Raw genomic sequence first — 12,477 nt, forward strand, 5'->3', positions numbered from 1 at the left:
CAGTGGTTTCAGTAGCCGAGATTGCACCACTGTACCCCAGCCTGGGCAACAGAGGTAGTAAACAAACAAACGAACAGACAAAAAACAGTGGCACTGTACAGACCACAAAAAGGACACTTTACCACATGAGAGGTAAAACAAGAAGACAGAATGTTGCCTTGTTCAACCTCAGCTGGGAGGTGACTTAGATTTTTTGCTGCTCTTCACGCCTGTGAGTGATCTTGAAAGTGCCATGAATGTTGACTTTAGGTTTACAAATAGAGATCAGCAAGTAGGTGAATTCACAAACACAGAATCTGGAATAATCATGATTGACTGCACATGATTCTTTTTTTTTTTTGGAGACGGAGTCTTGCTGTGTCGCCAGGCTGGAGTGCAGTGGTGCGATCTTGGTTCACTGCAACCTCTGCCTCCCAGGTTCAAGCAATTCTCCTGCCTTATCCTCCAAGTAGCTGGGACTACAGGCATGTGCCACCATGCCCAGCTAATTTTTATATTTTGAGTAGAAACGGGGTTTCACCATGTTGGCCAAGACGGTCTTGATCTCTTGACCTTGTGATCCGCCTGCCTCTGCCTCCCAAAGTGCTGGGATTACAGGAGTGAACCACTGCATCCGGCCTCTTTTTTTTTTTTTTTTTTTTTTTTGAGACAGAGTCTCACTCCATCACCCAGTCTGGAGTGTAGGAGCACAGTGGTGTGATCTCAGCTCAACTGCATGTGATTCTGAATCCCGTAAAGCCAAGGACTGAAGCTGGCGGGGCGCCTCATGGTGGGACTTAGATAAGGGGTGTTGCTGAAGAGGTAAAGTTGCCTGGAAACGCCCTAGCACTTTTCAAGCCAGGCCCCAATGGCATGTGTGCCAGCTGGGGCCCCTAGACACACAGAGCAGGCCCCACTTCTCACCAGGATAGCGGAGCATACGTTTGGCTCCTGGGTGTCGATAGCACCCCCTTCCCTCCCCAGGGCTGGCTAGCCGTGGTGGCTTCCTGTCCCTGCCCCCATTCACATCTATGTCCCTTCACCTGGCAACAGCTCCCCAATTTCCTGTGGGGAAACACTCCTTGCTGACTCTTGACTCTTAGTCCCTCTGGATCTGAGGGTTCTAACTCCAAACCCTAGCTCTGGAGGTGGGCAAGTCACTCAGACCTGGCCAATAAGAGGCTTTCATTCCCCACTAAGTGATTCATTAAGAGATGGGCATGTGTCCCAAGCTGAGCCAATGGGAGTCTTTCCTGGGACTTGTTCTGGCATTATCAGACAGAGGGTTTCTCTTCAGGACTGCCAGGGGCTAGAACCAGGCTGGCTGGAGCACTAGGGGTCAGCTTTATCTCTTTCATTTTATATGTATTATATACATAGGCATAAAATATATTTTAATGTATATTTTTTATTATATATAAAATCAGAGGTAGGAGATTATATATATATATATATATATATACAGAGAGAGAGAGAGAGAGAGAGATATTTTTTTTTTTTTTTTTCAGAGATACAGTCTCACTCTGTCACCCAGGCTGGAGTGCAGTGGTGTAATCTAGGCTCACTGCAGCCTCTGCCTACCAGGTTCAAGCAATTCTCCTGCCTCAGCCTTCTGAGTAGCTGGGCTTAATAGGTGCCCACCAACACACCTGACTTATTTTTTGTAGTAGAGATGGGTTTCACCATGTTGGCTAGGCTGATCTTGAACTCCTTACCTCAGGTGAGCCTCCCACCTCAAGCTCCCAAAGTGCTGGGTTAACAGGCGTGAGCCATTGTACCAGACCTTTTTTTTTTTTTCTTTTTCAACACAGGGTCTCACTCTGTTGCCCAGGCTGGAGTGCAGTAGTGCAATTACAGCTCACTGCAGCCTCAAACTCCTGGGCTCAAGTGATCCTCCCACCTCAGCTTCTTGAATAGCTGAGACTATAGGTGTGTACCACCACACTCAGCTAATTTTTAGACTTTTTGTCGAGACAGGGTCTTGCTATGTTGCCCAGGCTGGTCTTGAACTCCTGACTTCAAGCAGTCCTCCCACCTCAGCCTCCCAAAGCGTTGGGACTACAGGCGTGAGCCACCGCACCCAGCCATCTTTGCCGCCTTCTGCGTAAAGGCTGACACAGGGGGAAGCTAGGTTGAGAGAGTGAAGAGCTGGGTTCCCAACAGAGTTACTCTCTTGTCCCATCCATACCTGACGTCAGACCTGCTCTTGGACTTTTCCATTACAGGAGTTAATGTCTTTGGTTGTCTAAGCCACATTGAGCTGAGTTTCTGCCACTATAAACTTGTGCCTATGGTCTTCCCTCTTGACTTTTTTGTTCTCGTAGGGAAAAATCCCCCCTCCCTGTCAGCATCATTGGAAATCACCTCTCTGTCTGCACTGAGGAGAGTCCATTTGAATGGAACATGAAGAACTCTGCCCAGCATTCCCACAGGAGTGGAGTCCTTCTGCGTGTTAATTACTCACTGTCTCTGGCAAAGTGACAGGAGCTGACGGAACCTTCATGGCCCTGCATCAGGGTCACACAGGCTCCACGGTTTCGAAACTCCCCTGTGTGGACGTTCCATATTTTTAAGTTTTTATCCCAGGAGCTTGTACACAGGAAGTGGCCACTGAAGGTAAAGCAGCAGTTTGAGATTGCATTGGAATGTGCCCTGAAACACAGATGGTGGGGTGCACACATTAGCGCTTTGCCCCTGGAGGACCTGAAGACATACCTAAAGTGGGGAGTATCATCTCCTGCGAGCTCACGTCCATCATGCCTTGGATCACTGCCGACCATGGTCCAGATATGAATTGCTCAGACTGTTCCAGCATTTCTCAAAACATGGCGAGACAGAGTTTCGCTGTGTTACCCAGGCTGCTCTCAAACTCCTGGGATCCAGTGATCCGCCTGCCTTGGCCTCCCAGAGTAGTACTGGGAGTACAGGCGTGCGCCACCGCGTCTGGCTAATTTTGTATTTTTAGTAGACACGGGGTTTCTCCATGTTGGTCAGGCTGGTCTCAAACTCCCGACCTCAGATGATCCACCTGCCTCGGCCTCCCGACGTGCTGGGATTACAGGCGTGAGCCACCCAACCCAAGAGAGGATTTCTCTTCTGGTTTTTTTTTTTTTTTTTTGAGACGGAGTCTTGCTCTGTCGCCCAGGCTAGAGTGCAGTGGTGCAATCTCAGCTCACTGCAACCTCCGCCACCTGGGTTCAAGCAATCCTCCCACCTCAGGCTCCCAAATAGCTGGGATTACAGGCACCACCACCATGCCAGGCTAGTTTTTATATTTTTAGTAGAGATGGGGTTTCACCATATTATCCAGGCTGGTCTCAAACTCCTGACTTCAAGTGATCTGCCCGCCAAGGCCTCCCAAAGTGCTAGGATTACAGGCTTGAGCCACCACGCTGGCCTCCTCTTGAATTTTCTGAATCATGTTTGGCAATTGAAGCTAAAAGTTATGAAAAGTACTGAAGGTGTACCCTTTGCAAGCTTCAAAATCAGGTGAGATTATGAATGTTTTAAATCCTCTAGCAAGACCCGCTTTATCATTTTCAGGTCTTAATGCAAAATTAAAAAGCAAGGTCCCCAGTCCTGAAAACGCTAAGCACACTATTACCATATGATCCAACAATTCCACTCCTGGGTATACAGCGTAAAGAATTAAAAGCAGGCCAGGTGCAGTGGTTCACACATGTCATCCCAGCACTTCGGGAAGCCAAAGTGGGAGTATCACTTGAGCTCAGCAGTTCAGGACTAGGAAACAAAATGAGACCCCATCTCTGCAAAAAATTTAAAAATTGGCCGGGCATGGTGATGTGCACCTATAGTCTCAGCTACTCAGGAGGCAGGAGGATCACTTGAGCCCAGGAATCTGAGGCTGCAGTGAGCTATGATCATGCCACTGCACTCCAGCTTGGGCAACAGAGCAAGACTCTGTCTCAAAAATAATAATAATAAAATATAAAGAATTGAGGCCGGGCGTGGTGGCTCAAGCCTGTAATCCAAGCACTTTGGAGGCCAAGGCGGGCGGATCATCTGAGGTCGGGAGTTCAAGACCAGCCTGACCAACATGGTGAAACCCTGTCTTAAAAAAAAAAAAAAGAAAGAAAAAAATAAAGAATTGAAAGCAGGAACTCAAAGTTACATGTACATGTGTCCATAGCAGCATTTTCACAATAACTGAAACAACGTCAGAGTTCATCAACAGATGAACAGATCAAGAAAATGTGGTGTATATACCCACGATGCAATACTGTTCAGTCATCAAAAGGAATGAAGTTCTTAATCCCAAAACTGGGAGACCAAGGCGGGTGGATCACCCGAGGTCAGGAGTTCGAAACCAGCCTGGCCAACATGATGAAACCCAGTCTCTACTAAAAATACAAAAATCAGCCAGGTGTGGTGGGACATGCCTGTAACCCCAGGTACTCAGCAGGCTGAAGCAGGAGAATCACTTGAACCTGGGAGGTGGAGGTTGCAGTGAGCTGAGATGGTGCCACTGCACTCCAGGCTGGGCGACACAGCGAGATTACCTCAAAAAAAAAAAGGAATGAAGTTCTGTTGCAGGCTACAACACAGATGAACCTTAAGGATAGAGACAAAGTAAACTAAAGGTTGCTCGGGGCTGGGGGCGTGGGGAGTGGGGAGTTATTGCCTAATGGGTAGAGAGCTTCTGTCTGAGATGATGAAATCGTTCTGGAACTAGATAGTGATGACAGTTGCACAACACTGTGAATGTAATGAATGCCAGCGAATTGCACACTTAAAAATAGTTAAAATGTCAAGGTTTATGTCATATATATATTACCAAAATTTTTTTAATGATAATGTAATATCTCCAAAATGACTTAATTCATTTTATTTATTTATTGAATTTTGAGACAGGGTCTTACTTCATTGTCCAGGCTGGAGTGCAGTGGTGCAATCAGGGCTCACAGCAGCCTCAAACTCCTGGACTCAAGCAATCCTCCAGCCTCAGCCTCCTGAGTAGCTGGGACTACAGGTGTATGACACCACACCCAGCTAATTTTTAAATCTTTTGTGGAGATGGGGTCTTGTGACATTGCCCAGGCTGGTCTTGAACTCCTGGCCTGAAGCGATCCTCCCACTTTGGCCTCCCAAAGCTCTTGGATTATAGCCATGAGCCACTCGCCCAGCCAAACCTTCCCATTTTACAGGAGATGCTGGAAGTTCACATCCTGTGGGCTTCTCTGCACAATGGTTTCCACTAGTGGCTCACATTGAAACAAATGTATATGAGGCCCAGCCCAGCCCACAAGTCACGGCTGATGGCTCCCCCGGCCTGCCCGCCCCCAGCCTTCTCCTAGCACCCATGACCAAGCTACAGACGTGTCCACATGGATGCCCGCTTGTGTGGAATCCACGAGGGCATGCATGGGGATGCCTCGCCCAGCTCCCTTTTGGCTTCCTGTGACCCAACTCACTTGGTGATGGTGAGCAGCGTGGCCTGGGACCTAACATCCCAGATCTTGATGCACCTGTCCAGTGAGACAGAAGCCACCCTTTGGCTGTCGGGGTCAAAGCAGCATGATGTGATGGACCTTGTGTGATGATCTGCAGAACACGGAAAGGGAATCAAGATCATGCCTTCCCCATGCTAGGCTGGAGGTAGAGTGTGAGGTGGGCTATTGGGGGCTATTAGGGAAGCTGTGGGGCAGTGCACATGGCATAGTGCCACATCGATAAAAAGAAACACAAAGCACATATGAGAAGCAATGTCATGTGTGCAAATACATGTATACACAGGTACACATACAGGGTTCAGGAAGGCTGCCCAACAATGTATACTTCATAAAAGGTACCTCTGGAGAGGAGACAGGACTGACACAACAGCCTTTTGCTTTTTTCCTTACATAATGAATTTTTTTTAATTTTATTTTTGAGACAGGGTCTTGCTCTGTCACCTGGGCTGGAGTGCAATGGCTCGATCTTGGCTCACTGCAACCTCCGCCTCCCAGGTTCAACCAATTCTCCTGCCTCAGCCTCCCAAGGAGCTAGGATTATAGGTGCCCACCACCACGCTTGGCTAATTTTTGTATTTTTAGGAGAGACAGGGTTTCACCATGTTGGCAAGGCTGGTCTCAAACTTTTCTGCTCAGGTGATCCACCCGCCTCAGCCTCCCAAAGTTCTGGGATTACAAGGTGTGAGCCACTGTGCCTGGCTGATAAACTTTAAGATAACTGTAAACTCACATGCAGATGTAAGGAGTAACAGAGAGATCCCTGATGTCCTTCACCCAGCAGCCCCCTTGGGAACATGTGGCATCACCCTCGCACAATGTCCCAACCAGGAAACTCATATGACAATTACTATTTCTATATTTTAAAAATAGGCTGGGCACAGTAGCTCAGGCCTGTAATCCCAGCACTTTGGGAGACCAAGGTGGGCAGATCACCTGAGGTCAGGAGTTCAAGACCAGCCTGCTCTACATGGTGAAACCCTGTCTCTACTAAACATACCAAAATTAGCTGGACATAGTGGCAGGCTCCTGTAATCCCAGCTACTCAGAAGGCTGAGGCAGGAGAATCTCTTGAACTGGGGAGGTGGCGGTTGCAATGAGCCAAGGTCACACCACTGCACTCCAACCTGGGCGACACAGCGAGACTCCATCTCAAAAAAAAAAAAATATAGGTAGGCCGGGTGAAGGGGCTTCTGCCTGTAATGCCTCACTTTGGGAGGCTGAGGGAGGAGGATCGCTTGAGGCCAGGAGTTTGACATCAGCCTAGGAACATAGCGAGACCCTGTCTCTACAAAAAAAAACAAAAACGGTAAAAATGTTAAGAAGGCCAAGACTCCACTCAATAAAAGATTAGGCTTAATGATCACATGAGGTTGGAAATGAACATTGCATCATTTGTTAAAAGCACAAGACCGAATGAAGGGAAAAGCATTAACTGAAGAGGACTGTTTTGGTGTGTTTTTTGTTTATTGATTGATTGATTTTTGAGATGCAATCTCACTCTGTCTCCCAGGCTGGAGTCCAGTGGCTGAATCTCAGCTCATTACAACCTCCACCTCCGGGATCAAATGATCCTCCCACTTCTGCCTCCCAAGCAGCTGGGACTACAGGTGCACGCCATCACACCCAGCTAGTTTTTGTATTGTTTTCAGTAGGGACAGGGTTTCACCCTGTTGCCCAGGCTGGGCTCAAACTCCTGGGCTCAAGCAGCCTCCCAAAGTGCTGGGATTACAGGTTTCATCCCAGCCACCACCCCTAGCCTAGTGTCCCAGCTTCAATGATGTGCTTCATACCATTACAGTTTCACCAAATAAAGCAATGGAAGGTCACTGTCAGTGACAAGTGGCTATTCCTGGGGCGGACTGAAGAGACAGGCCCACACACCCTCACCTTTGACAATGGAAACGGTGGTGATGTTCTCAGCGTCTATGATGCAGATTCCATGATCCATGTCGAAGCCTGAGACCACGTATTTACCATCAGGAGAAAACTTACAGGAGACGATGAAGGTGTCATACCTGACCTTCCACTGAAATGGAGCAAGAATCAAAAGGTTGTTTTAGGCCAGGTGTGGTGTGTCACACCTGTAATCCCAGTGCTTTGGGAAGCCAAGGCTGGAGGATCGCTTGAGACTGGGAGGCTGCGACCTGCCTGGGCAACATGCAAGGTCTCCATCTCTACAAAAGTAAAAAATTAGCCAGGTAAGCCTGGGTACGGTGGCTCACGCTTGTAATTCCAGCACTTTGGGAGGCCGAGGTGGGTGGATCATCTGAGGTGGGAGTTTGGGACCAGCCTGACAAACATGGAGGAACCCCGTCTCTACTAAAAATACAAAAACTTAGCCAGGCATGGTGGTGAATGCCTGTAATTCCAGCTACGCAGGAGGCTGAGGCAGGAGAATCACTTGAACCCGGGAGGTTGAGGTTGTGGTGAGCCGAGATCGTGCCACTGCACTCTAGCCTGGGCAACAAGAGTAAGACTCCATCTCAAAAAAAAAAAAAATTAGCGAGATGTGATGGTGCTCACCTGTAGTCCCAGCTACTTGGGAGGCTAAGGCAGGAGGATCATCTGAGCCCAGGAGTTTGAGGCTGCAGTGAGCTATGATGGTGCCACTGCACTCCAGCCTGGGTGACAGAGCTTGCAAGACCCCGGCTCTAAAAATCATCATCATCATCATTATCATCAAATAAAAACTTGGCTTGTCTTTATAAAAATGTTTACAATGAATATGAACTAGCCTTTGCACTAACAAGAAAAGTTGTTTTTCAAGGAAAGGAAGGAGGAAGGGGGAGGAAAGGCCTGCAGGAGCTGAGAGGGAGGGACGGTAGAGGTGAGGCAGGAGACCCCGAGGAGGCCCCTGAGCAGGGCTTCGGCTACCTGGAGGGGGAGCAGGGCCGGGTGGGAGTCTTGGGCCTGTGGGATGGACGGAGAGTGGCCCCCTCCAAGAGAGAAAGAGAACAGACTGGTAAGGGTCTGAACCCTGGTTCTTGGGGGCACAAAGCCTTTCTCCCATGGCCTCAGCCCCTCTTCCTGCCTATTCAAATCCAGACGTCTTACTGGGGAGCCTGGAATACCATCCCCCACACCCAACCCTGATTCTGGCTTCATTCTGTGTATCCAAACCCTTCCCATGTTTCAAGGAGAAGCCTTTGTTCCATCTGCCTCCTCCAGGAGTCTTCCTCCCCCAGTGCCCACCTTCCACCCTATGCACCCTCTAGACTTTTTGCAAGCAATGGCTGCTGTGGGGTGCAGGTCACATCTGCACCTTCCATCCCCAGGAACACACTTCCTTCCTAGAAGATGAGCTTTTGTCACCTCCTCGGACCCTGGGGCCAACCCAAAGCTGCCTAAGGCTGGGTCAAGCCCCTGGGCCCCAGCGCTGGGCAGGCATACATACCAACAGCTTCCCTGTCTCCAGGTCCCAGGCCCTCACTGTCTTATCATGGGAGGCGGCAATGACTCTGAAAATAAAATGACAAACATTGGTTCTTTTTTCTTTCTTTTCTTTTTTTTTTTTTTTTAAGAGTTTGACATCCCTCCGTTGCCCAGGCTAGAGTGCAATGGTGTGATCCCAGCTCACTGCAACCTCCACCTCCCAAGTTCAAGTGATCCTCCTGCCTCAGCCTCCCCAGTAGCCGGGATTACAGGAGCCTGCCACAACTTCCAGCTAATTTTTGTATTTTTAGTAGAGATGGGGTTTCGCCATGTTGGCTAGGCTGTTCTTAAACTACTGACCTCAAGTGATTCACCTGCCCCGGCCTCCCAAAGTGCTAGGATTACAGGTGTGAGCCACCACACCCGACCAGATAAACATTGATTCTTTACAACAGAGACAATTAGGACTGTGGTCCTTACTATCCTCCCCTCCCGTCCCCTCCCCTCCCCTCCTTTCCTTTTCTTTTTTGAGACAGGGTGTCCCTCTGTCATCCAGGCTGCAGTCCAGTGGTGCAACCCTGAGCTTCTGGGCTCAAGTGATCCTCCTGCCTCAGCCTTCCAAGTAGCTGGGACTATGGGCACTCATCATCATAGCCGACTATTTTTTTTCTTTTTTTTTTTAGAGACAGAGTCTTACTATATAGCCCAGGCTGGTCTCAAACTCCTGGCCTCAAGTGCCCCCTCACCTCAGCCCCACCAAAGCACTGGGATTTCAAGAATGAGCCACCACCACTGGCCTGCCTGTGACTTCTATGAAAACTTTTTTCCTTTTTCTAATTTAGGGCCAAGATTACAAATAAAACAATCATCTTTAAAAGACCGTTCCATCACCCACCCTAGGGACCATTTGATTCTCATTGAAACTAGAGAGAACCAGTAGAGCACGATGGCTCACACCTGGGTAATTCCAGCACTTTGGGAGGCTGAGGTGGGCAGAACACCTGAAGTCAGGAGTTCGAGACCAGCCTGACCAACATGGTGAAACCCCATCTCTACTAAAAATAAGAAACATTAGGCAGGCATGGTAATGGGTACCTGTAATCCCAGCTACTTGGGAGGCCAAGGCACAAGAATCTCTTAAACCGGAAGGCAGAGGTTATAGTGAGCCGAGATCGTACCACTGCACTCCAGTGTGGGCAGCAGAGACACCATCTCAAAAAAAAAGAAAAAGAAAATATAGAACCTAACACACGAGGAACCACAGCATCGTCATGCCCTTACTCTTCAGCCACCCACACATGCTCCTTTGTATCAAGGATTTTCAAAGTATTATTTCTTCTATTTTCCTCTTCTTTTTTTTTTTTTTTTTTTTTTTTTTTTTTTTTTTTTTTTTTTTTTTGAGACAGAGTTTCACTCTTGTTGCCCAGCCTGGAGTGCAATGGTGCAATCTCGGTTCACTGCATCCTCTGCCTCCTGGGTTCAAGCAATTCTCCTGCCTCAGCCTCACATGTAGCTGAGATTACATGTGCTACCACGCCCAGCTAATTTTGTATTTTTAGTGGAGACGGGGTTTCTCCTTGTTGATCAGGCTGATCTCAAACTCCTGACCGCAGGTGATCCACCCGCCTCAGCCTCCCAACTGTTTTCCTCTTCTAAAGGGATCTCTACACCCAGAAAAATCAATCACTTTCCTTTCTGCTCACATATCTGTCTTTTCACAGGAATATAGTTCAAGAGACTACTTATTTTGTTCTGAAATGTTTTCTTGTACAAAAAACATAAATGTATCCTTATCTTCTTACATGGCATGTTCCTGTATGGAAAGTTTGTCCCCAATATAAGACAAATTCCCAGGCGGGCATGGTGACTCATGCCTGTAATCCCAGTACTTTGGCAGGCCAAGGCAGGTGGATCACCTACAGTCAGGAGTTCAAGAACAGCCTAGCCAACATGGTGAAACCCCTTCTCTACTAAAAATACAAAAATTAACAAGGCTTGGTGGTGTGCACCTGTAGTCCCAGCTACCCAGGAGGCTGAGGCAGGAGAATCACTTGAACTCAGGAGGTGGAGTTTTCAGTGAGCCAAGATTGCACCACTGCACTCTAGCCTGGGCAACACAGCGGAACTCCATCTTAAAAAAAAAAAAAAAAAGATAAATTCCCATGAAACTTACATTCTCATACCAGTTTTCTAGTAACTAATTTATAGCTGCTGTTCAGGGTTAATGTAAATCAATTTTAAAACAAATTCCTGGTGGGGGTGGTGGCTCATGCCTACAGTCACAGCATTTGAGAGGCCAAGGCAGGAGAATCGTTTGAGCCCTGGAGTTGGAGGCTGCAGTGAGCTATGATTGCACCACTGCACTCCAGCCTGGGTGACAAAGCAAGATCCTATCTGAAAAACAAAACAGGCCAGGCACAGTGTCTCACGCCTGTAATCCCAGCATTTTGGGAGGCCAAGGCAGGACTGTTTGAGCCCAGGAGTTTGAGACCAGCCTGGACAATGTGGCAAAACCCTGTCTCTACAAAAATTAGCCAGGTATGGTGGTGCACACCTGCAATCCCAGCTACTCAGGAGGCTGAGGCAGGAGGATCACTGAGCCCAGGAGTTTGAGGCTGCAGTGAGCTGTGTTTGCACCACCACATTCCAACCTGGGCAATAGAGCAAGACCCTGTCTTAATAAAATATTAAAATTTAAAAAGCCCAGGAGTGGCGGCTTATGCCTGTAATGCCAACACTTTGGGATGCCAAGGCAGGAGGAGAATTGCTTGAGGCACAGGTTCAAGACCAGCTTAGACCACAGGGTGAGACCCCATGTCTATGACTTAAAACAGAAACGTCACAGGCATGCCTATACGTGGCCTGCCTGCTCACCTTCCCTCTTCCCAGTGTAAGACGAGCGAAAAGTCACCTGCTGTTGTCGGCTGTGACGCTGCACTCTACAACAGGAGCTTTGGGCCTGGGCTCAAAATCGCGAACCACAGAACCATCCACCGCATCCTCAAATCAATGGGAGAGAGGGGGAGAGGGTGGTCACTGCTGTGTTCACTGAAGTCGTAAATCGAGGTCAACATTAGCCCTTAGCTTGTCTTTGGTAGCAAAATCCGAGAACTATATGGTCCTGGGACTCTCACTCAGCTCTGAAAGATGAAAGGACTTTGCAACATGTCCCCTGAGTGGGATGGACACCCTTGCCATTCACACCATCCATGGGAAACTCCCCCACAATTCCACAGACACCAGGTGGAATGCTGGGGACAGAGCATTCTGGGGACATAGCCATGCTGGGGACAGAGCTGCAAACAGATCATGCTTTCCTTTCCTACTGGCCAAAAAGGCTGTGCAGAATCTAGCAATATGTTCCAGGCCAGGTGTGGTGGCTCACACCTGTAATCCCAGCACTTTGGGAGGCTCAGGTGGGTGGATCGCCTAAGGTCAGGAGTTCAAAACAAGCCTGGCCAATATAGTGAAACTCAGTCTCTACTAAAACTACAAAAAATTAGCCAGGTGTGGTGGCTCACACCTGTAGTTCCAGCTACTCAGGAGGCTGAGATAGGAGAATTGCTTGAACCCAGGAGGCAGAGGTTGCAGTGAGCTGAGACCGAGCCACTGCACTCCAGCCTGGGTGACAGAACAAGACTCCGTCTCAAAAAAA

The 12,477-nt window shown here is 48.5% G+C and overlaps 1 protein-coding gene across 1 annotated transcript in view; it reads right to left on the reverse strand.

Moving 5' to 3' along the window:
• WDR88 (WD repeat domain 88) overlaps positions 1 to 12,477 on the reverse strand; it is a 35,162-nt gene that overhangs the window by 11,110 nt on the left and 11,575 nt on the right. The window contains exons 3-7 of the mRNA XM_017504245.2: positions 11,734 to 11,822; positions 8,845 to 8,908; positions 7,338 to 7,476; positions 5,412 to 5,541; positions 2,444 to 2,631 (exon numbers count right to left, since the gene is read on the reverse strand). Coding sequence (XP_017359734.1) covers positions 2,444 to 2,631; positions 5,412 to 5,541; positions 7,338 to 7,476; positions 8,845 to 8,908; positions 11,734 to 11,822 — 610 coding nt within the window. The remainder of the gene's footprint in view (positions 1 to 2,443; positions 2,632 to 5,411; positions 5,542 to 7,337; positions 7,477 to 8,844; positions 8,909 to 11,733; positions 11,823 to 12,477) is intronic.

This window comes from Cebus imitator, unplaced genomic scaffold (assembly GCF_001604975.1).
Source record: "Cebus imitator isolate Cc_AM_T3 unplaced genomic scaffold, Cebus_imitator-1.0 Scaffold318, whole genome shotgun sequence".
Taxonomy (NCBI): domain Eukaryota; kingdom Metazoa; phylum Chordata; class Mammalia; order Primates; family Cebidae; genus Cebus; species Cebus imitator.